This window comes from Gracilinanus agilis, chromosome 2 (assembly GCF_016433145.1).
Source record: "Gracilinanus agilis isolate LMUSP501 chromosome 2, AgileGrace, whole genome shotgun sequence".
Taxonomy (NCBI): Eukaryota; Metazoa; Chordata; class Mammalia; order Didelphimorphia; family Didelphidae; genus Gracilinanus; species Gracilinanus agilis.
The window spans coordinates 282,595,081-282,619,996 of record NC_058131.1 but is presented as its reverse complement, the minus strand read 5'-3'; the positions used below and the strand labels follow the sequence as shown (position 1 = coordinate 282,619,996).

At 43.6% G+C, this 24,916-nt stretch overlaps 1 protein-coding gene across 2 annotated transcripts in view; it reads left to right on the top strand.

The window, feature by feature from the left end:
* The window catches only part of PRRX2 (paired related homeobox 2), a 70,874-nt gene extending 57,999 nt beyond the window's left edge, over nt 1-12,875 (top strand). The window contains exons 2-5 of one of the 2 annotated variants that reach the window (XM_044661332.1): nt 9,728-9,912; nt 10,403-10,581; nt 11,425-11,548; nt 12,014-12,875. In XM_044661332.1, coding sequence (XP_044517267.1) covers nt 9,728-9,912; nt 10,403-10,581; nt 11,425-11,548; nt 12,014-12,196 — 671 coding nt within the window. In that variant the 3' untranslated portion in view covers nt 12,197-12,875. The remainder of the gene's footprint in view (nt 1-9,727; nt 9,913-10,402; nt 10,582-11,424; nt 11,549-12,013) is intronic. The other variant, XM_044661333.1, reaches the window with a different exon arrangement.
* The last annotated feature ends 12,041 nt before the right edge of the window (nt 12,876-24,916 follow it).

The following is a 24,916-nucleotide window of genomic DNA, read 5'->3' as shown; positions in this document are numbered from 1 at the left end:
CATTACCAGCCCTCTTACTTAAGCCCTTCTCTCAGGGGCATCTTCAAGGCAGCCACATCTTTCCCAGGGAAAGCCTTTGGGTGAAGGGAAAGACTTGCTCCTCTGTTCCTCCCTCTGACTCTCTCGGCCATAAAGATTTCCGCAGCCTCGTGGCCCCTCTGATTAAGGCCCAGTGTTAATTTGTTAAATCCACATCAAGATTTAGGGAGCCAGTTGTTTATTTTTGTTAATAAATTGGCAGCGATGAGATGGCGGAGTGTGTGTATGTGTCTGTGTGTTGGGGTGGGGGGGGGCCCTATTGGGTAAGAGCAAATACTAATTAATAAAAGTTATTTATTTGGGTATGAGCCCACCACAAGGCAGGGTCAGGCTCAAACTGATTATTTCAACCAAAAACAAACAGAAAGTGTCTCTCAACAGCTTGGGGGGGGGGGGGAGAAGCAAAGGTTGAATTTATTTGTCTTAGGAAGAATTTGCAGCTAATTCCCTCCAGGCTATTTCGCCCTTAAATTACCGGGAATAAGGAAAAGCCAGGGGAGGGGGAGACCAGGGGACAAGAGACTTGATCATTTGGCCAAGAGCACATTTAAAAATCTCTTTGGCAAGCTTCTGAAAAGAAATGGAATGTGTGAAATAATTTAATGGCAGAAAAGTTCGAGAGTCGTTTTTTTTCATTGCAGTGTAATAGCAGCCAATGTAATTTTAGCTTCAAGAGGTGTAGACCTAAAATTTCCCCCATCGGAACTGAACCCAGAAAAGGGACAAAAATTATACAGTTAAGCAGCCAGTTCAAATGGAAACCTTTTAATGATTTTTCTCCCTCAAAACAAAAATTTATATTTCAAAAATGGAAGATTTGAAGTTCTATGGCCACTTGAAAAATTGTAATTCTTACCCCCCTTTTCCTCTCCTTCCCTCCCTCTCTCTCTCCCTCCCCCGTCCCCCCTCCCTTCTTCTCTCTCTCTCTCTCTCTCTCTGTCTCTCTCTCTCTCTCTCTCATTAACTTGGAAAAAACACAGAACTTTTAGATAGTCAGAAAAACCGTCTTTAATCAGGATAGGGATAGAGTACAATATTTGCCACCACACAGAGCCCAGTGCTAAGATCTACAGAGGGCCTGGGGACTCTGGGGATGTATCCCTAGCACCGAGCTACAAGGCAGTTCCAAAGAGGGACAGACCTTGGGGGTCTCTTACCCCCCTGGAGAACTTGGTACAGCAAGCCTGCATAGACCAACTGCAAGCAGCCTCAGGGGTATCAGGGATTGGTCAGCTATAACAATTACAAAGGAAAAGGTCTACCTAAGAGCTGGGTTTCCTGAAAGAGGACCTTAATACAGTGGGAGAAGTTTCTAAAACAACAAAAGGCACTCAAAATTTTGACTATGTCCACTAATCTCACCCACACTAGAGTCCCCAAACTCTATATAAGGTCTATAGTTCAACCCAAAACAGGTGTGCCTGGTACTAGGATTTCTCAAAAGTCTCTCTCCCTCTCTCTCTCCCTTTCTCTCTCCTCCTCTCCCTCTCCCTCTCCCTCTCTCCCTTTTCCCTCTCTGGCTCTGACTGGAGGTGAGTTGTGTTATGGCATTTTCTGGCTATAAAACAGTGGTTTCTTTTTAAACCTCAAACTTCGTGCTCCCAGAGGAGGACACATATCCACATATCCACATCGATAAATTCCTTAATTGATGATTTAGGAAGTTAATATAATAAACAAATATCCATTTATCCTCCACAAAAGCCTTCCTCTGATCAGCCTTGTATGGAGGTGATCCTGAACTTGAAGATTACTCCAGTGGAATACAGGCTTTACCAGGTCCAACCAAGTTAGAAAGGCCTCGGGAACACTTTGGGGAGGTGGGGCAGCTGGGTAGCTCAATGGATTGAAAGCCAGGCCTAGAGGCAGGAGGTCCTGGGTTCAAATTTGACCTCAGACACTTCCTAGTTGGGTAACCCTGGGCAGGTCACTTAACTCCCTTTGCCTAGCCCTTACTGCTCTTGGGCCTTGGAACCAACTCACTGTATTGATTCCAAGATGGAATGTAAGGGTTTAAAAAAAAGAATGCTCCTGGGGATACACCAGATTGTCTGTTATCCAAAAACTGAACAAACTAAATGCAGAGAGAGGTTTGTCTCTAAAAGTCATACACTAAGTGATGAATTTTTTTAGCCCCTGCAGTACAGGAGAATCCACTGAGGCCTAGATATGATGTCCTGTGTCTGCTAATGAAATTAGAATCTTGAAAGTATCCCAGTATCACGTCATCAGGCATGTGACTCCGACACAGGAGCCAGGGAGACACACAGGAAATATAAGCCACAATCTCTGCCTCCAGAAATGTGAGGAGAAAACACTCTGGCCAAATGAGAGGAGCACTCAGCTCTTCCTACTGTAGAACAGCATAACCCAGATGAGGAGGGGACAAGAGTGAGGAAATTAATCTAAGTAGGATGGGGGTGGGGGTGGGGTGAGTTATTTGGGTTGGGGAAAAGAACATTGGATTCAAAACCAGAGGACTTGGGTCTGAATGCCAGTTCTTTCATTTTATAACCTATGTGACCTTAGACAAATCACCTGACCACTTAGGGCACCGGCGTCCTCCTCTGTCAAAGAAAATGAGAAGAAAGGATTAGATGGTGAAGGTCCCTTCCAGCTCTAAATCCCAGGAACCTAAAATGAAGCAGACATGATCCGAGTGAAGGGCACTTTCCATGCAACATAAATCAACAAAAATGAATGCATATGGCACTGAAAGCCCCCAAAAGTTCTGAGAGCAGCCGTAAATAGAGTTGAGAGGGATTAATCAGGAGAACCTTCCCCAAGGAGGTATGATTAGTGTTAGATTTCAAAGGAGATTGGAAACAGTGGATGGGCAGAGAGGAAGAAAGGAGATGGTGGAGGAAAAGAGGAAACAAGAATTTTTTTTTAAACCCTTAGAATTCTGTCTTAGAATCAATACTGTGTTTTGGGTCCAAAGCAGAAGAGCAGTAAGGGCTAGGCAATGGGGGTTAAGTGACTTGCCCACAATCACACATCGAGGAAGTATTTGAGGCCAAATTTGAACCCAGGACTTCCTGTCTCTAGGCTTGGCTCTCAATCCACTGAGCCACCTAGCTGCCCCCTGGAAGAAGCATTTATTAAGCCCCCACTATGTGCCAGGCCTTGTGTTAAGTATTTTACAAATATTAACTCATTTAATTCTCATAACAACCCTGGCAGGTAAGTGCTATTTTAATCTCCATTTTGCAGTTAAGGAAAACAAAGCAGGCAAAAGTTGGGTGAGTGACTTGTCCGCGTTCACACAGCTAGTAAGTATATGAGGCTGGATTTGAAGTCAAGTCTTCCCAACTTCAGACCATTGTGACACAAAGCTGGAAGGAGTAAATTGTGTTTGGTGGGTGGGGATATCCAAGAAATTGATATTTTATCCTAGAAGTAATAAGATTCTTGATAATACCTTTGCCCAAGAATATTCAGTGGCTCCCCATTGCCCCAAAGATAAAATACAAACTCCTCAGCTAGGCACTTAAATCCCTTTACAGTCTATCTTGAGCCTGCCTCTCCAGACTCTCATAACTTCATTGGAATACTCTGTCATCCAAACAAGGTGACACCTCCCCCCACCCCACCCCCACATGCCAAACTGTGAGCCAGATTCTGTGTCCTGTCTTTATGCCTTTCCACAGACTGGTGTGTACTCCCTCCTCACCTCCACCTCAGGGAATCCCTAGCTTCCTTCAAGGCTCAGCTCATGCATCCTCTCCTACAAGAAGCTTCTCTGAATTTCTGTAGTGGTTGGTGCTTCCCTAGCTCTTAAAACTATCTTGTTCACTAACCTCTCCATAGGAAGCATGCTCAGGGAGAGCAGGGACTGTGTCTCAATCTGATGCCCAAATCCCCAGTAAGTAGGGCAATGTCCACCCATAATGAATTTGAATGCCAGTTCAGTTGAAATTAATTGATTGGTCCAGTGTGGAAGGTTTGTCTAAGGATGATTTAAGTCTTGTCCTGGGGATAAAATGTATGAAGCTATTGAAGGCTTGGTACTTCATTTATTTATTTATTTGTTTTTGAAGAAAGGTACCAGGAACAGGTAGGGGGCTCAGTGGATAGAGAGCCAGGCCTGGAGGTGAAGGTCCTGGTTTCAAATCTGGCCTCAGACACTTCATAGCAGTGTGACCCTGGGCAAGTCACTTAACTCCCATTGCCTAGTCCTTTACCACTCTTCTGCCTTAGAACCAATATACAGTATTGATTTTAAGACTGAAGGCAGGGGTTACTTTAAAAAAATAATAATAAAAAGCTGAAGGACAAGGGCTAGGCTAGTGAGATTCCATGACCATGACTTGCCTACAGTCACACAGCTAGGAAGTGTCTGAATCCAGATTTGAACCCAGGATCTTCTGACACCAGGGCTAGTGTTGTTTCCAGTGTGCCATCCAGACCCCTTTAACCTTTTTTTGTATTATGGACCCCTTTGGTAGTCTGGAAATCCTATGAACTTTTTCTCAGAATCATCTTCTTAATGTACAAAATAAAGTATATAAGATGGCAGAAGAAACCAACTCTGTTTATAATTGCTAGAATTTCTATAGCACTCTGTTTCACAAAGTACTTTGCAAATATCTCATTTTATCTTCACTTTGGGAAGTGGATGCTAATATTAGTTCCATTTTACAGATAAGGAAACTGAAGTAGATTGAGGTTAAGTGACTTGCCTGGGGTCACACAGCTATTCTGAGACTAGATTTGAATTCAGGTCTTCCTGACTTCAATCTAGCACTATCTATAGTGCCACCTAGCTGCCTGTATATTTAAGTCAGTGGTTCCCAAATTTTTTTGGTCTACTGCCCCCTTTCCAGAAAAAATATTACTTAGCCCGCTTGAAATGAATTTTTTTTTAATTTTAATAGCAATTAATAGGAAAGATAAATGCACCTGTGGCCATCACTGCTTCCCCTGGATCGCTGCAGCACCCACCAGGGGGTGGTGGCACCCATTTTGGGAATTACTGATTTAAATAGTCTTTCTCTTGCGCATATATATATGTATATACATATACATATAAATGTATATGTACACACACATATACACATAAAACATAAATTATAAGTGTATAAATATTTATCTCTCATGTTATTTCTCTGTATATGTATATATGTATATTCATATATACATACACACAAGTACCCCTGAGCTCCAGGAATTCCTAAATAACTACAAAAGGAAACCCAGAGTTGGGGGCTGAAGGTAGGTCTGGATTGACATGCTATAAGGTCCGTAGGGTTACCTTAACCAAAGTTTGGATGAGAGGAAGGAAGGAAGGAAGCTAGCTAGTTTAGTCCTGCCCTGGACCCCTAACAAAGGAGCTACAGTTCTTTTTTATTTTTTAAGACCCTTACCTCCTGTCTTAGAATTTACACTGAGTATTGATTCTAAGGCAGAAGAGCAAGTAAGGGCAAGGCAGTTGGGGTTAAATGATTTATTTGCCCAGGGTCACACAGCGAGGCAGTATCTTAGGGCAGATTTGAACATAGGTCCCCTCAACTCCAAGGAGATGCAGTTCTTAGGTAGTGGTTCTCAGTTACCATGTCTCCGGCTTTTTCCGGGACTTCCCTGTATTGGCTTGAAACAGAGTTTTGGGAGCTCTTGGGTGCCATCAGAGACATCTCTCTGACAACCTGGAGCCAGAAAAGTTGTCTTTTAACCATTCTGGTGTTCAAAAGCCTTATAAAGCAAAATGATTTTCATTATAACTTCCATTTTGAATGTCTCAGAAACTGCCCGGAAAAATTCTCCTTTTTTGGCTAAAAATTTTCTCTGGGTTGGGTTTACGCCCAAACAGCAATATGTATGGGAGTGTGTGCCTGTGTGTACAAAGTTAGGAGGAGGTCTGATGGGTTATCTGGAACTCAAAAAAGAAATAAGAAAATCACCACATATCTGCCCCATCCCCTTTTGACTTAAACTGACCAGAAAAAAAATAAAGGCAAAAAAACCAGACTGTTTTTTGGTACCCAGTAGGCCCTCACTATTTCACTTCCCTGATTTTTCTTCCCCAGAAATGTAAATACAGCATGAGCATTCTAGTAAAGACCAACATGGAGGAGTGGATGGATCACTATCTTCTAACCAAGGAAGGCCTGAGTTCAAGTCCTGCCTCTGATATATTTTAGCTGTGTGATGCTGAGCAAATCATTTAACCTCACAGCCAACTCTCTGAGATCAGTGGTATCAGACTCAAAAAGAAAAGAGGCCACTAAACTTTACATGAGGTAGCTAGGTGGCATAGTAGATAGAGTGCCAGGCCTAGAGTCAGGAAGACTCATCTTCTCTTAGTTCAAATCTGGTCTCAGACCCATACTAGCTGTGTGACCCTGGGCAAGTCATGTAACCCTGTTTGTCTCAGTTTCCTCAAACCACTCCAGTATCTTTGCCAAGAAAACCCCAAATGGGTTGCTGCACACAATTAAACAACAAAAGCCTTACATAAGGATCTGTGTAGGAACATATATTAACTTAGAAAGTCACATATTAACATCATCTATCCTATTTTGTTAAATATTTCCCAATTACATTTTAATCTGGTTCTGGCAGCACTCAGGAGTGTTGACAGCTGCAACATCATTGGCCACCTCTGTCTTTATAAGCCACAGGGGAAGTCCTAAATTGCATTGAAAGGGGTAATTTCCCTTAACACTGAAATCTCAGGTCCCCTCTGAACATTCTTAAATCCTCAGTTTGACTAAGAAAAAGGCAATGAGTAAGCTATGGAGTTAAGGAAGGAAGGAAGGAAGGAAGGAAGGGAGGAAAGGTGGGTGGGTGGGTGGGTTGGCCACAGTCAATGGAGATCATAAGTGTAAGAGGCAGGATTTGTACCCAGGTGTTCCTAACTCCAAGCCCATTTCCTGAGCACCTCCCGGGACTCTACTCATGCACTGAGTACTCTTTGGTGGACAGGGAAGGACAGGATGAGAAAGAATCCTTGACTTGAAGGCACTTTTATCTGGTGAAACAGAATAGGTGACAAGTCTGTCCTGGGCTGCCTTCTGGAGAGTCTAATGGTCAATGAGTACTTGCTGAATACATGACAGTTACAAGGAAGGTTTCATAGAAGGAGCAGGAGTTGAGGAGACCTTAAAATAGTAAGAGGCAACCTTTTGAGTTTGGTGTGTCAAAATTCGCCAAAAAAAATGAGCATAACTCAGTGATGTTGCACTTCAAGAAAAAAACAACATAATTTTGCGGTATTTATAGTTTAACAAAAATGTATAATTGTAATATATAACTGTATTTAATAAGCCAAAATAGGTAAATTAATATAGGTAGGATTGTCATCTATAGTGCACAGAGTGTCTACACTACACTACAGCAAATGTTTCATCCTCAGCATGTGGCCCCAGACTTCTCTGTATGTGGCCACATGGGGATGTGTGTCATTGAAAATGGCTACATGTGTCAGTGCTGACACACATGTTATAGGTTTTCCATCACCACCTTAAAGGATGATGTGTAATTAATTTTGCTTCCTAAAGAGCAGAAAATAAATGCAGGAGACACATGGGGAAAAAAAAACAGCTGACAAGTTTTCTCCACAAGAAAAGATGGGAAGGAAGTCAGTATCCCAGCAGAGAGTTGAAAACATTATCAACTAAGTGCATGCCATTTTGCTGCCATTTCCAAGCTGAAATCCATCTCATGAGACCTAGGACAGTCAATCAATAAGTATTTATTAGGTACCTACTGCATGTCAGGCACTGCATGGGGCACCAAGAACACAAAGACAAAATCTAGCTTCTGCCCTAATGGAACCTGTATTTAATGGAGGAAGTCAATCTGTATGTGTCCCCAGAGTCTTAGTGGAGTTTGAAACTTTATGCACTAAGACTCTGGGGACACCTTGTATAAGGCCATATAGAATAAATATGAAGTAAACATAGAAGGAAGACAATAGTAGCTAGGGGCATCAGGAAAGAAATCAGGGATTCTGGGAAATGGAGGAGAGGGGGGAGACCATTCCAGGGAAAGGGACCACTCCAAAGGGGAAGAGATAGAAGATGGTAAATGGAATATCCTGAGTGATGAAGGGCAAAAAGGCCAATAAGATTGCAAAAGTAAATTGGAGCTGGGTTGGGAAGGGCTAGAAGAACCCTACCAAGGAGATTATATTTGATCCTAGAATCACTGGTATTTATTGAGTGGGGTATGATATGGCCAGCCCTGTACTTCAGGAAAATCTCTTTGGCTTCCTTGTAAAGAGAGGATGGAAACCAGAGCTATAACCTAAACTGGGTAATCAGGATTTTACTTTATGGCAGCAAAATTTGGAAAGCACTGATAGCAGCACTTGTCTTTCTTCATAGGGTAGAGATAACTGCATAATTAATTAAAATAAAAAGCTACTTATTAGCCTCAGTTTTCTTTTCCTCAGCCTCCCTCCCACCACCAATTTCATGAGCTCCTTCCTAGATAATCTCTGCCCTGCTCCCTCCCCTAGATGCAATCTTTCAGGATTTCTAGGATCATTGCCTCTGAGGTCAGGGTCACACAGGGTCCCTGTTTTCTCACAATGGGGTGGTATCCTGGAGTCTGTCCTTCCACGAGCTTTGTGTCTTCCTTCCCAACTGAGTCTGTCTTTAAAAGGTGGTAGGGGCAGCTAGCTGGCACAACAGATCTACAGCATGAGGCCTAGAATTGAGAGGTCCTGGGTTCAAATCTAATCTGAGCAACTTCCTAGCTGTGTGACCCTGGACAAGTCATTTAACCCCCATAGCCTAACCCTTATTACTCTTCTGACTTAGAACTAATACATAGTATTGATTCTAAGATGGAAAAGAAGGATTTTTTACAAAAAAAAATTTTTTTTCATTGGGAGAGAAGAACAATACACAGCAGGATCATAGGATTCATATTATTCTATTGGCAGCAAGGTGGCACAGCAGACAAAAGTGCTGGACTAGAATCAGGAAGACTTGAATTCAAATCTAGCCTCAGATGCTTGCTGTGTAACTCTAGGCAAATCACTTAATCTTTGCCTCAGTTTTTTAATCTATAAAATACAGATAATAGCACATATCTCCCACAGATGTTACAAGTATCAAATGAAATAATTATCTAAAAAGTGCTTTGCAAATCTTAAAGTATCCTATTTAGTGATTATTATTTAGAACAGGAAAGAACCTTAGAGATTATTTAATCAAATCACCCCATTTTTCAATTAAGGAAACTGAGGCCCAGAATAGGGAAGATATTCCCCCAAGGCCACAGAGATGGTAAATGGCAAGGCCAGAATTCAAGCTGTTCTCTTTCCAAACCCAAGGTTCTTTCCACCACTGTTGTTCAGTCCCATTCAACTCTTCATGACCCCATGGACCATCCTGGCCATGGGAGTTTTCTTGGCAAAGATGTAAGAGTGGTTTGCCAGTAGATTTCTCAGCCATTTCTCTAGTGGAGTAGGGCAAACAGAGATTAAATGTCTTGCCTAGGCTCATGCAACTAGTAAGCACCTGAGGCTGGATTTGAACTCAGGTCTTTCTGATTCCAGGCCCATTGTTCTATCCACTGAGGACAATGCCTGCTTTCCATCATCCTATACTATAAAACTCAGAAACTGACAAGGATGGGTAGTCATAACTTGGTGCTCACTGTGATGAGGGAGGACAAAGTGTGGGAATCACCCCTCCAGCCCAGCTCTCTCTCTTTCTGTGTCCCCCTGTGGCTCCAGGTGAGTGCCTCAGCCCCAGTAGAGGGGCTGCCAAAAGGAAGAAGAAGCAGCGGAGAAACCGAACCACCTTCAACAGCAGCCAGCTGCAAGCCCTGGAACGGGTGTTCGAGAGGACACACTATCCTGATGCCTTTGTCCGAGAGGAGCTGGCACGGAGGGTCAACCTGAGCGAGGCCCGGGTGCAGGTGAGAGCAGTGGGGTCAAGAAGCAGGCCCCATGCAGGAGGCAGCCCAGGGTGTGGGGATAAGCCGAAGTTTTGAAGTCAGAGGATCTTGGTTCTAGTCCCAGCTCTGACATTTATTCTTTGTGTAATATTTAACCTCTCAAAATGGTTTCTAATCTCTACTTCGTAAGGAATTGGAATAGATGGATTCAATGGTCTCTTCTAAGGTCCTGAGATTGAACTGGATGCTGAGAGGGAAGGCACTAAATTCCTTGTGGCCTCTGGAAAGGCCTCCTGCCTTCATGCCTACAGCCCCACCATTAGAGCATCCTTTTTTTTTGCTCCCAACTAAGATAAACTTAATGATTTTGCTGAGTACCCCTTCTGACTGACTGACCCCTCAGCAAGATCCTGGGATGCCCAGACTCATAGCCACTCTCTTCCCTTACCTATATGTCCCACTCCCCTCAACCTGGCCCCTCTTCAGTGTGTGCCTCCTGGTCTCTGCCCAGGTATGGTTCCAGAACCGAAGGGCGAAGTTCCGACGAAATGAGAGAGCCATGCTGGCCAACAGATCTGCCTCACTCCTCAAGTCTTATAGCCAGGAAGCCGCCATCGAGCAGCCCATGGCCCCCAGGCCAACAGCCCTGAGTCCAGACTATCTGTCCTGGACTACCACTTCTCCCTACAGGTGAGACTCCCCCAGCCATGCTCAACCTGCCCTCTCCCCACCCACCCTCCAGGGGCATTGTGGCTGTGGGGCAGCTAGAGAGCAAAGGAAGGACAAACAAGGCCTCTTGAAGTCTGGGAAAGAGTGGGCAGAAAGGACCCCCAGAAGGGAAAGGGGAAAAGGGCTCAACAATTGTCAAAGTGAATGCTCCAGACAATTTTGTTGGATTCCTTGGGTGGCATAGTGAGAGACAACTAAGGACTCCTTTGTGTTTAAGAGGCACAGAAATAGAGATTAAGGAATCCCTGGAGTTTGGGTGTCCCAAAGGCTAAACCAGTGGGAACCCCCTACCCCAGAACACGTTAGCCAGGCTCTACCTGCTTGGGCACCGACAGTAGGAAAGGGCAGAAGTGGGGGGGAGGAAATGGGAAAGGTAAAGAAATGAGGAGAGGAAAAATAAGAAGGGAGAGAAAGAGAATGGGAGACAGAGATGGAGAGAGATGAAGAGGGTGTGGAGAGGGAGAGAGAGACACACAGAGAGAGACAGAAAGGGGGGAGAGAGATGGAGACAGAGATGGGGGAGAGGGAGGGAGACAGAGATAAAGAAAAAAAAAGGAAGGACAGAGAGAGAGAGAGACTTATCAGATGGCTTGCTTTTAGGAGAATCTGTTCAGGAAAAGGATTTCAGAAAAGCCCAGTATCCCAGTATCTCCTAGGATAGAAAGGGAGCTAAGATGGAGAGTCAGGGGGATTCCAAATGGCTCCTGAGGCCAATTGTCTAGGGAAGTGCCTGCTCTGGTGTCTAGGCTCCCCTCTGGATAGCCCAGCCCATAGGTTCTGATCATTCTCTAATCTCAATTTCAGCTCAGCTGCTGGCAGCTCTGGGCAATCACACCCTCCTGCCAGAGATGCACCGGCTGATGGGGGCTCCAGAGCCAGTTGCGGGGGCAGCTCCACGCCTGTACAGAACATCGAGATGGGCTTGCCGGTGTGAAGGGGAAGAAGGGAAGAGAGGAAGTGGGGCATGGGGAGAGCAGGGAGTTAGAATGTTTGTTTAGGGCTCCCCCTACACCACCTCCTCCTCCTCCTCCTTCCTCACTCTTACCTGAGATGGCAGGGGAGGTGGGGAACTAAAGTTTTCCTGGGGGTCTTAACTACCAGAGATGAACTCTAGAATCCCTTCCAGCTCTGAAATTCCATATTTGTAAGACTTCAAAGGTTACCCAACCCCAACACTGAAAGGTGCTTCTAACTCCTCCCCAAGTCTTGCCAACCTCCTGGCACTTCTGAAAGGGAAGGAGCAGATGTGAAATCCCATCTGATTTAAAGAGAAAGCCAAGGTAGGAAAGTGAACAGAGAGAACAAGAATGGGAAATCACCAGAGTCAGGATGTGGTTGGGTCAAGGCTGTGAATGACTCATTTATCTTATGTCTCCTCCTTCCCTCACTCCAGCACGGTGCCATCCTACAGCCCCGGGGGGACAGCCACTCCCCCTCAGGGGGTCAACATGGCCAACAGCATCGCCAGCCTCCGTCTCAAAGCCAAAGAGTTCAGCCTGCATCAGAACCAGGTGCCCACAGTGAACTGAACGATTCCCAGCAGCCCTCAGCCAGGACTAAGCTACCTTTTTCTTAAAAAAAAAAAAAAAAAAAAAATTAAAGAAAGAAAAAAAACACAAAAATGTTTTTAAAAGAAAAAAATGAGAAAAAAGGGAGGAGGGAAGGAATAGAAAATGAACCCCCACTCCCCTCTCCACAGTGCCAGAATGGCTGTGCCTACCCTCAACAGAAAGGCTTGTTAAGAAAGGAGCCTTCAGAGACATCCAAGGACACTCTCTCCAACCCAAACTCCTCACATTTGACTGCTGAGGACAGCAGGGCTCAGGCCCAGCCCCTTCCACCCTCTGTCTCTATTAGCCTCACTCATGAGCATCTGATGCTGTCAGGCCAGGAAGGAGGAGGGGACTTATGTGAACAGAGTTTCTGTTTGAAAATCCAAAAGCTTGAGTTCTTAAATAAAAAATAATATGGAAATGAATGGAAAAAAAAAGCAAAAAGGCTATAAATAGAACCAAACAGAACCAAAGATGTTTCATTTGAGATGCAGAATATGAACTGGTACCAGCTGATGCTATTCAAGATCCATTTTGGTTCCTGAAACTAGATGGGATTTTGGCATCAAATGTCCAGCAGCCAAAGTCAGCATGAACCAGTGGCCATAGCCATGCCCCTCTATGACATCATTATGCCAGCTGGCATGCCTTGATCTATACACAGGCTGAAGTTTGCCTGTTTCCACAGGACAAATGGTAGAATCCAACTCCATGGTTTGGGCCCTGGACAACAATGTGCACTCCTAGTATAAAAGTACCTAGTGGTGATGGTGGAAGTCAAGAGAAGAGTTGGACTCAGACTTTTTCCCAGGGGAGCTCTCCCAGGGTTCCAGCAGATTTTCTAAGGCAAGGATGTCAGAAGTTATGTGATAGGGTAACAGTGGTTCTGGTTCCCTTGTCACCACACTACCATTTGAGCTGTGTCACCATGAACCATTGTCACAACCCCCTTGGCTGGATTACTTCTTTTCCTGCTTAAGGGCAGGCTGGACCAGATAAATCCAAGATTGCCTTCTAGCTCCAAGACCAGAAGTCCTCCATGAATATAGGCGGCTCAGCCACACAGATGCTCACTGTGTATCTGGGACTATTGGTGTTTCTCCTTTGCCCTCACACACTTTCCCCCCCATATCTCCAGTCTTCCAGATGACAGCTGGGCCAATCCTTCCTTCTGCCAACCAACATTACCCTTCATTAATTTGACAAACCAGCAGTGGCCATGAGGGGAGGAGAGGCACAGAAAGAGCAGGGTCATTTCTCTCATACCCAGAAACCTCTCTTCCTCCTATGTATGGCCTTTACTTCCCTCTCAACCCTCATTAGTCAATGATTTGAAGGAAGAAGGACTGGATGGGAGTGGGACCTAGGCCAGGATCTTTTCTGGGGACTTAGTAGAAAAGCACTAAACCAGGGACCAGGAGGTCTGGTTCCAACCCTGCCTCTGCCACTTCATACTTGAATGACTTTGGCTGAGGAGCTCTCCTTGTCTGGTCTTCAGCATTTCCATCTATAAAATGGGGTGATGTCTAAAGCTCCTCCTAACGAGTTCTTTAAGATTCTGGGGTCTAAGTCTTGGGCCAGGAGACTAGAAGCTCTGTCCCTTTCAGATGGTTCAGCTGGGGACGGTGAGGTAGAACATAACAGGGTAGTTTGAAAGAACCTCATTTTCAGGAACATAAAACTTCAGGCATCTCAGTGAATTTCCTCAAAAACCTGCATGGAAATATGCTGTATACAACTTGGGCAAAAATCCATTCTGATAGCATCATCTCTCCAGAAAACAGGAAATGCCAAACGACTGGCAGGTCTGGAATTTTAGATGGGTGGTCATATATGAAGTGAGACCTAAGGGGCACTGACCAAAAATATCTCTGCGGATCGCTCATGAAAAGAGAAGAGAAGATTGAGGGGAGGGGGAGAGGAGACTAAAATTCAGCTATAGAACTTTTGCCTGCCAGCCAAGGCAGTAGGGGGCCATGGAAAACTGTATATGGGGGTTCCGAATCTAAACAACCTCTCCCTAACAACCAGCCCTAGAGAGACCACCCAGCCCAGACCCACCCCACATCTGTTCTTGCATACAAAAGCAGAGGTTTGGTTGTTTTTTTTAATTGTATAAAACACATCTATTTTTCTATAGATGCTGCCACATTACACACAGAGCTCAAATGGTTTACTATGTGGAGACAAAGGAGGGCAGAGTCAGGAGAGCCCCACACTGTTCAATAATAGCAAGCCTGAAATATCCTCGGAGGCATTCATCCCATCAAAGAACAGGGAAAAGCGGACAAAGCAGGAGGTCATCTACTTGGAAGAGTCTCTGAGGATAACAGGAATTCCTCAAAAGCATTGTCCCCAGGCCCAGGGTCAGGGCTCTCTATCTGAAATCCCACCATTGGTACTCTGTCCCTTTGGGTTAAACCTGGCTCTCTCCGGACTCCTCTTAAGATGCAAATAACCCTAAGAGGCCTGGGACCAAATATTAAGTAACAAGTACCTGGTTGTAAATTAGTTTATCAGAAGCTTCCTTCCTTGGCCTGAAGGATGGGGAAATCCAAGCCCTCTGAGGGCTTGGAGCTGGGACAAAAAGGGAGGTGAGGAGTTTAAAGGAAGAAAAGAAGGAAGAATACTAAAGAACTTTTAAGGACTCAATAACTTTGCTCAAGGATTTGGAGGTAGAGGAAAGAATATGAGACCAGGCTGTGGGACAGCCCCCAGGCACCTTAATCACAGCTTACATGAAACATGGCCCCTGCAGAGAGAGTCTTAGCAAGGGGGACCCACAGCTACTTCTTCAAAGACAGGCTGTCTTGGGGCTCATCAACCCAGCCTTCACGCAGAGTTTGGACCAACCACTCTAGGAAAGGAAGGTTAACTTTACCACCTGCCTGCACTGCCCCCAGGTGGCCAGCAGATGGCCCAACAGAACACCCAAAGGGGGCTTGAACAGATTGCAATTTAAACCTCCTTTCCCCATGGGAACAGAAAAGCTACTAGATGAGGGTCCGCCCAGGTATCCCAGGCGGTGGTAAGGTCTCTGAGTTTAGGAATGGGTGCAGTGCAGGCAAAAGAAGGATGTTTTCTTTGCTCTTTTTTCCCTTTTTTTTTTTTTTTTTTGGTGGAGAAAATAAAGGCCTTTCTGGCACTGCTAGGGGCCAGTTAGATGGAATCGGTGGCAGAGGCATGTTTTGTGAGGGCCTGGAATCCTCTCTGAACACGAAACTTGTATTCATGAGAACCTCCATCAGCTTTGGAAAAAGCCGTGGGGGCTCGATTCCCATGGAAAGCTCCTGGCTCTCAGTCATACCACAAGGATATAAATGTCACTTCCGCCGTGAGTGCACTAATGAAAATAAACCAGTTTAATAGTTTACAGATGCCTCTCTGGAAACCCAAAAGGGAGAGAATAAGGATCTCTCTCTCTCTCTCTCTCTTTCTCTCCTCCCTCCCCCCTTTTTAAAAAAGAAAAACAAAATGAATTAAAACATTTGCTCTTGATATCGTAGCCCTTAATTGCTGTGATGTTTTGGCAGCTTATTCAGAGTCTGTCACTTGAGATAAAGGCTTCACTGAGACAAGATACAAATTGCCCAGCTGAGTGTTGCAGTGAATTCAAATTTTTTCCTCTGTAGTTCTTTCCCCTCACCCTGTCTCCCTTCCCTTTGTCTGTTTCAGTGACTCATAAGCAGGATTGATGGGGGTTTTCAAATGTCCCTTTCAAATTTTTTTTAATATGAAGGAACTTTTGTTAACAAACAAAACAAAGAAAAACCCCAAAGTATTAAAGAAAAAAAGAAAGAAAGGCTCGGCTGTTGGCAAAGCAATGTAAAAGATATATATTTGACTGCATTTATATAGGTTGGGGGCCAGATTCTGTCTATTAAGAGATGATGATCCTAAAGGAGAAATTCAGGGATGTCTCAAGATTGTCATTACCTTTTCTGGGACTACGGCTCTCCCAGAGGCTAAAGAGAACTTCCTTAGAGGCTGAGCTGGTCTGTTGTAAAAGCCGGCCTTCACCACAGGAGAGCCCTCAGGAGAGCTGTGGGAAGGGAAGTGGAAGAGAGAAGAGATGACTGGAGATTCAGGGAGGGCCAAACACTGGTCTCCAGCCATCCTAGTCACAAAAGAGACATAAGTAAATTTGGCTTCCCTTCTCCTGGCAAAGGTTCCCAGTTTGGGGAGGTATTATTATTCTCATGCTCAAGTTCCTGATGGGCCAAGAGGAGGAGGATAAAGGGAGGTTTTGGAGTCAGGAGATATGGATTTGAATCCTGACAAGACCAGTAGCACAACCTGTGTAATCCTAGAGGGTCCTCTTTTGAGTTTTCTCATCTATAGAATGATACTTGGGGGTGGGAGAGAGCCAGGCTTAGAGATGGGAGATTCTGGGTTCATATCTGGCCCAAGACATTTCCTAGCTGTGTGACCTTGGGCAAGTTACTTCATCCCAACTGCCTACCCCTTATCTTTCTTTCGCCTTAGAACTAATACATATATTGATTCCAAGACAGAAAGGTAAGGGTTTTGTTTTGTTTTGTTTTTAATGATAGTAGATTAAACCAGTGGTTCTCAAGTAAGAGCCATGACCCTGTTAAAAAGAGTCCACAAAATGAAAATTATTTGTATTTTTAATATGGCAAACAGTGATAATTATAACCCGTATATACAAAAGTTCTTTTGGGATACGCAGTTTTGTTTTGTTTTTTTAAACTCTTACCTTCCACCTTAGAATCAATACTATGTTTTGGTTCCAAGGCAGAAGAGCAGTAAGGCCTAGACTTGCCCAGTCACACAGCTAGGAAGTGTCTGAGGTCACATTTGAACTCCCATCTCTAGGCCTGGCTCTCAATCCATTGAGCTACCCAGCTGCCCCCCAGGATTCTCAGTTTTTAAGAATGTAGTTTCTGAGACCAAAAAGTTTGAGAATCTCTGGATTAAACAATTTCTGAGGTCTCATCTAATTCTGAAATCTACTGATCACATTCCACGATTGTATGACTGACCCAGCTCCTGAAATTCTAATCATTTTTTATAGGCAGAGGGTTGATGGGAGTCAAGGGAAGGGGGAAGTGGCCCAAAAATTGTCAAGGAGGATTCTGACATCAAAAGCCCCTCCCTGGATGATGAGAGGTCATCCAGCTCAGGCCCATCTCACACCTGTTACTTAACACAAAAGCAAAGAACAAAAACAAACCAAAAAAAGCATTTTAAATGCACACATGAAGTCATTGCAAAAACCCAAAGCTAATCTAGTTTACTCTCCAGAGCAAAGGAAGGCAGAATCATCACATGCATAACCTTGGGTTGGCTCACCATTGACAACTAACTCCTTCACTGAGTTATTTGAGCAAGAGAAGATCAGTGAAGGTAGCAGAGAAAAGGGCAGCTAAGTGGAAAAATGAATATAGCACTGGGCTTGGAATCACAAAGATTCATCTTTATGAGTTCAAATCTAGTGCCAGACACTTACTAGCTGTGTGACCCTGGGTGAGTCACTTGATCTTGTTTCCCTCAGTTCCTCATCTATAAAATGAGCTGAAGATGAAAATGGAAAATCAGTATCTTTGCCAAGAAAACCCCAAAACCAGGTCACAAAGAGTCAGACATTACTGAACAACAACAACCATAAAAGCAGAGAAAAATCAAAGAGAATTGGAGTGGAAATGTTTTGTGATTAGAGGAAGAGCTGGCTCCCATTCAAAACCAGTGTTCCATGTCCCACTCCAGGTCAGTGGTATCCAGAATCCCATCATGATGGCTTCCTCCCTTTGGGTTACATTCAGGCTATTGGGTTTCTTGACTCCAAGTCCAGAATTCTATTGACTATGCCCTCTTATGCTGCTTCATCCACGATGTCAAGAAGGAAATCAATCATTTAATAAATTAATTCATGCCAAATGGGAATGATGGGAATGGGTGACCCAGCCCTTGCTGTAGAGGTGTGGGTTTTAGGAATATACCTCTGACAAAGGGAAACCTGGGTTTCATGTCCTGCCTCTGAGATTTACCATCTGTATGACCCTGGGCAAATTGCCTAACCTCTCTTGGCTTTGTTTCTTCACATGTAAAATCAGAGAGTTGGATAAACTGGCTTTGAAGGATCCTTCTGTGATTCTGTAAGACCTTTCTAAGCTTGTAGTACAGAGAGAAGGGAAGATGGAGAGCAGGCTTGATCAACCTCACAGTCATGTCTTCCACATATCTCCCTCAGCTTAAAAAAAAGTAAGGGGAAGCTTGTGGGCTCTGGTCAATATAGTTCTAAGAAAATAGAGAACATCACTGGTTCTTAATGGAAGAGGGACAAGATTATAGAGAAGTCCCCGTCCCTATCCACATGGAACGTGCTATTATGTAAAGAAAAACCTACACCGATAACTAAGGCTAACACCATTAGCCTTACACCTATAGCTAACAATCAAGGAGCTTACATCCTCCTGGGGACAGTTATGAAATGGACACAGAGAAGTATAATTTGAGTGTCCAATGGGACCCCTAAACCCCTTTCCTTTGACAGAAAGACTCATTCAATCTTGGGAGCATTTCTTCTATCATAATTTCTAAGACATTTCCCCCCACCCACAAATGTCCCCTGGGAACATTAGATTCTGGCTCATGTTATTCAAAGGCACTCCCAGCTCCCCTGTAAGAGCATCAGACTTCCTCAACAATAAACATCAGGCAGTTTTATTAATGGAATGTAGAGAACAGAGAAGGGGCTGGTATCCAAAGCCCCTTTAGCAAAGCCCCCTGCCTTCAATCTATTCAGCTCAGTTTCCCTCACCCCGAGAGATTCAGTCACAGTCCTTGCAAACTCACAGAATGCCACACTTGGGTCTCAGTGATATCAATGAAATCATGGGTCCTGAGTCTCTGTGGGCTTATCACCCTCTTCCTCAGTCTCTGGTTCAGTGGTTCTTAATTTTTTTTGTGTCATGGACTCTGGCACTATGATGAAACATGTGAGCTGCTTCTCAGAGTAACTCTTTTTTTAAACCCTTACCTTCCATCTTGGAATCAATACTGTGTATTGGTTCTAAAGCAGAAGAGCAGTAAGGGCTAGGCAATAGGGGCTAAGTGATGTGCCCAGGGTCACACAGTGAGGAAATATCTGAGGCCATATTTGAACCCAGGATCTCCTGTCTCTGGGTCTGGCTCTTGATCCACTGTGTCACCTAGCTACCCCTGAGTAACCCTTTTAAATGCACAAAATATATAGGATTATAAAGGAAGCCAAATGTTGACAAAAACAAAGAGATCATTTTTCCCATCCCGGTTTACTCATCTTCTCCTCCCTGAAATCTATCCATTGACCAGACCTCCTTGCAAGGCCTTGAACCACACAGTAAGATCATCATGTATCTAATGGTTTTCTGTTGACTGTTTTACTTTTCTTGAGTTTCTCAGTTTCTCTCCCAGTTTCTGTCTCTCAGCACAGCTGTCCATCTCCTGCTGGGTGTCCTAAATCAGATCTATTAGTACAATGCTCATTGCATGCCTCACATGCGGTCTCTGATGGCCTGATGCTCCTTTCACCCTACCACAAGGGTTTCCAGTATTCCTTCCTCATCTTTCTTTCTTTTTTTTTAAATCCTTACCTTCCATCTTAGAATTAATACTGTGTATTGGTTCTAAGGCAGAAGAGTGGTAAGGGCTAGGCAATGGGGGCCAAGTGACTTGCCCAGGATCACACAGCTAGGAGGTGTCTAAGATCAAATTTGAACCCAGGATTTCCTATCTCTCAATCCACTAAGCCACTTAGCTGCCCTCTTAAGGAGTTTGTGTTTTATGCAAGAAACAACAGAGAGCCTCTAAGGGTTTTAAGCAGAAGGAAGATAATTTTGGCAACTGTCTAAAGGATAGACTAGAAGGGATAACCCATTGGCGAGCAGATCAACTTAAAGGCTATATAATAAGGCAAAAATGCTCTGTAATTTTTTTTAACCCTTACCTTCTTTTAGAATCAATACTGTGTATTGGTTCCAAGGCAGAAGAGTGGTAAAGGCTAGGCAATGGGGTTTAAGTGACTTGCCCAGGGTCACATAGCTAAGGAAGTGTCTGAGGCCAGATTTGAAGCTAGGATCTCTCAGCTCTAAGTCTTTCCCTTAATCCACTGAGCCACCCAGCTGCCCCTGCTCTGTAATTTTTAAGGCACAAAATAAATGTCATTATTTTCTCATGAAAGGTTATTCTGGCAGTGGTATGAACAATGAGGTAGATTTCATAGAACTTAATAATGAATGGATACAAAAGGTGAAAGAGAGGTAAGAGTTAACTATAACTTGAAGGTTGCAAATATGGGAGACTCTGTATAGGAAAATGCCATGGATCAAAATAGTGGAATGAGAAAGAAGACCTCTGTTTGGGATAGTTGAGTTTGAAGTGTTTGTGGCACACACAGATGGTGATAAAGACAATGGGAAATGTGGGTCTGGAGTACCAAGAGAGATCTGGATTGGTGATTCAACATCAGCTCAACTAGGCCAATATTTATTAATGTGAGTGATTTACACACATTTTTGTTCTTTACTATTTGGGCATGACTCTGCCTTATAGAATAAATCTGTTTCCAAATATGGATAACCAGAATCTTCTGAAAGATCTCACACTGGATGCCTAGTCTCATCTCCCCACCCTAAGTGTTCCCAGGCAATCCTAAGAAAGTGACTCCAGGAAAGAGGAAAGTTGGAAACTATCTAATATGAAGTGACTTTAATTATTACTAAGGGAAATGAGCTTTTTTGAAGATAGGAGGGAAAGAAGGAAAAACCAAGACAATCATGAGATTTATTAAAACACATACCAACATTATTTTGACAAAAATTAGGAAGAAGTGCAAATGGTTAGATTGAGCCAATATGTTAAAAAACTCCCAAGTTAATTTAGATTGCACACAATGCCAATGCGTTACTAACATTAATAAAACTATAACGTAATTCATATGGAGCTTTAAATGATGGGCAAGGATAGCAAGAGAAACAATAAAAACTTTACAAAGAGGACTCATTCTGCAGTATTTCAAATTAAACTTTTAAATGGTAATTATAGAAATGATCTGATACTAGACTTGAAGAGGAAAATAGGTCAATGGAAAAAATATAGATTCCAGAAATGGAACTAAATGAATATAAAACTATTGATAAACCCATTACTTAAGAAACAGCGAGGAAAGGAATTTAATAGAATTCAATAATTATTGAGAAAACTGGATTCTTATTGTTCAGTTGTTTTCAGTTTTTATATAATTCTATGTGACCCCATTTGGGGTTTTCTTGGCAGAGACACTGGAGTGGTTTGCTATTTCCTCCTCCAGCTCATTTTCCAGATGAGGAAACTGAGGCTAATAGGGTTAAGTTACTTCTTTACAGTCTGAGGCTAAATTTGAACTTAGAAAGATATATCTTCCTGACTTCAGGCCTGGCTCTCTATCCACTATGCCACCTAGTTGCCCTTTGGAAAACTGGATAATGTATGATAATGTAGTCTAACTTCTCAGATATCACTCCCAAGGAGGAGATACTCCAGAGCAGAAGACCATACCGACCCTGCTACTAAAGCTTACAAAGACTCTATCCAACTTCCCAAGTTTAGATCTAAACCAAGAACTTTAGGGGGCAGCTGGGTGGCTCAATGGATTGAGAGCCAGGCCCAGAGATGAGAGGTCCTGGGTTCAAAGCTGGTCTCAGACTCTTCCTAGCTGTGTGACCCTGGGCAAGTCATTTAACCCCCATTGCCTAGCCCTTATCACTCTTCTGCCTTAGAACCAATACCCAAAATTAATTCTAAGATGGAAGGTAAGAGTTTTTAAAATAAATAAATAAACCAAGAACTTCAGAACCAGTGTTTCCCCCCAATTCCTAGTAGTTGTTCCAGAATGACTCCAGAATTCTCTAGAAGAGCACAGAATTATTTTACTTCCCATTTCCCTTGCTTCTAGTCCTATAGCAAACATTTTAAACATTATCAAGTTCAGCCTTACAAATGTTAGTAATCCAAAAAGATTGCAAATTTATTGAGGGCAGTGACTAAGTCTTAAGTTTCCATCCTTTATGGGGCCTCATATAATGCTGGAGAGATGATCAACACTTATTATTTGATGACTGAGTTAGTCATGGCATCATCTGAGAACAGATACTGGACAATATCTATTGTTCCCCTATCCTCAAATATTAATTCCAATACCTGCCATTCCATTATTATAGCTTCACTCCTTAAGAGTCTTCTGAGGTTTCAAGGATCCACTTTTAAAAGGAAATACTATACTTTGGTCCTGCTGTTTTATCATGGCCCTGGGTCCCATTGACTATAGAAATGAAGCATACTAGGCCTAGAGATGGTAGTTCCTAGGTTCAAATCTGGCCTCAGACACTTCCCAGCTATGTGACCCTGGGCAAGTCACTTGACCTCCATTGCCTACCCTTACCACTCTTCTGCCTTGGCACCAATACACAGTATTGGCTCCAAGACAGAAGGTAAGGATTTAAAAAAAAAAAAAGAAAGAAATGGAGCATAGGTGCTGACAGAGTCTACCATATTGAAAAAGTGAAGAAAGGATTGGCATCAAGTTTGGTCACTAGATAATATATTCCACGAGCTTCACTAGCTCATAAAAATAAAAACATGGAGGAGCTATTCTCATTGGCTGAAAGGATATCCTCACCAAGGAAGCTGAGGGTCTTTGAAGTTCAAAGATTCTACCTCAGGCCATAAAACCCCATTACATTAGCTCCAGACCATGTTTCATCCCATCCAGCCACCTATCAGGACACCAGAACCTAGCCAATGTGGATATATTCCTCTCTGTTTGCTGCTGCCTGTCTCTCCATACCAGGAATAGTGACTCTCTGCCCAGACTACAGAGACTCTGCCTCCATCATCCCAGGGAGTAATCTACTGTTTGGGGAATCTCTATGGGACAAACTGTCCAGATTGGAGGCTGAGTCAATCCCACCTCTGCCATCTATACCAAACAGATCCAAGGTCCCAAACCCTAAGACCATGTTTCTTTATTCCATGCAGCTAAGGCATGGACAGCATAGGACAACTTCCTTAGTCTAAAAGGTAATGGGCTCCTTCAAGTAGTGGGTTGCCTCTCTCTGGAAGTCATCAGAGGTTAGACAATGAATGACTTGTCAGGTATGCTATAGTGAGGATAGATTTCTTTCTTCCTTCCTTTCTTTTTTTCTTTTTCTTTCCTTCTCTATCTCTCCCCCCACCCCCCACCCCTTTCCTTCACTGTGGTTCCATGACTTGTCCAGGGTCCGTAGATAGAAAAGTATATGAGGACAGATTTCAACCCAAGTCTTCCAGACTCCAGGCCTGGTACTCTATCTACCATGTGCCTAGCTTCCCCAAGGATTTCTTTCAGGTAGGGATAAAATTAAATGGCTGTTGAGTTTCCTCCCAACTCTCAGATTCTGATCGTGTCATCTTGACATCCAGTACATAGTAGGCACTTACATGCTTATCACTACTTCCTTGATTTTCCCAATCTATTTCTGACCTCTTGCTCTAAAAATAATAGTCAAAGCAATATACCATTGTTTCTAGAATGGGCAAAAGAAACTACTGCCATGTGGTCCATCCACAAAGCCCACTTCCCCACCCAGTTCTCCCCAACATGGGAGGTACCACACACCCTTGAAGAATATAAACACTGAAGACAAGGACTGTCTCCCCTTTGAATCTGCATCTCCATTCTCCAGTACAGTGCCAAGTACATGTACACGTGTACATGGAAGTGCTTAATAAGGGGCAGCTAGACGGCACAGTGGATAGAGTGCTGGTCTTGGGATCAGGTAAGACTTGAGTTCAAATGTAGCCTCAGCCCCTTACTAGCTGGGTGACTATGGGCAAATCACTTAACCCTGTTTGCTTAAAAAATAAAATAAAAAATAATGCAAATGGGGCAGCTGGGTAGCTCAAGTGGATTGAGAGCCAGGCCTAGAGACGGGAGGTCCTAGGTTCAAATCCGGCCTCAGACACTTCCCAGCTGTGTGACCCTGGGCAAGTCACTTGACCCCCATTGCCTACCCTTACCACTCTTCCACCTATAAGTCAATACACAGAAGTTAAGGGTTTAAAATAAAAAAAATTTTTAAAAAAATAATGCAAATGCTTAATGAATACTTATTGACTGATAGCTTAGCTTTGGCAAGTTATCAGTTTGGCAAAATCATGGAAGAGATGTGGGATAACCAAAGGGAGGACAAATGGCCATTACTGAGAAACAAACTTTGCCAGTGTCCTCATTTTCACTTTTGGGGGCAAGGTTCAACACTGTATTCATCACTATCAGGCTGAAAAATTGTCTATTCCTAACCTTCAGGATGATGGGACAAAGAAGGTAGAGACTATTCCCCCCTCCCATCTCTGGGAGGGATCAAACCAAGAATTGTACTTGCCATTCAGATTTCGAAGGGCAGCAGAAACCTGACCACGGCGATTGGTTTCCCTAGTCTCGCTTCCCATCAAAGTTCACCAATTTCTGGCAAAGCTCTATCGTTTGTATTTCTACTAAAAAGCCAAGTGAGTCATCCTCTTTTGACTCTAAATTCTAATACGGCAACATGCTTAATAGCCAAGATGGCATTACTAAATGGGGGATGTGGGTCCTCTTCCAGCTCTAAGTCCTTTCACCTGAGGGATAGCAAAAGAGTGATGTCCCCCAGACTCCCAAGTGCTCTCTCCAGCTCTGCCTGATGGATTCCTGGGGTCCATACTGCTCCCTAGTGCTATCAGGC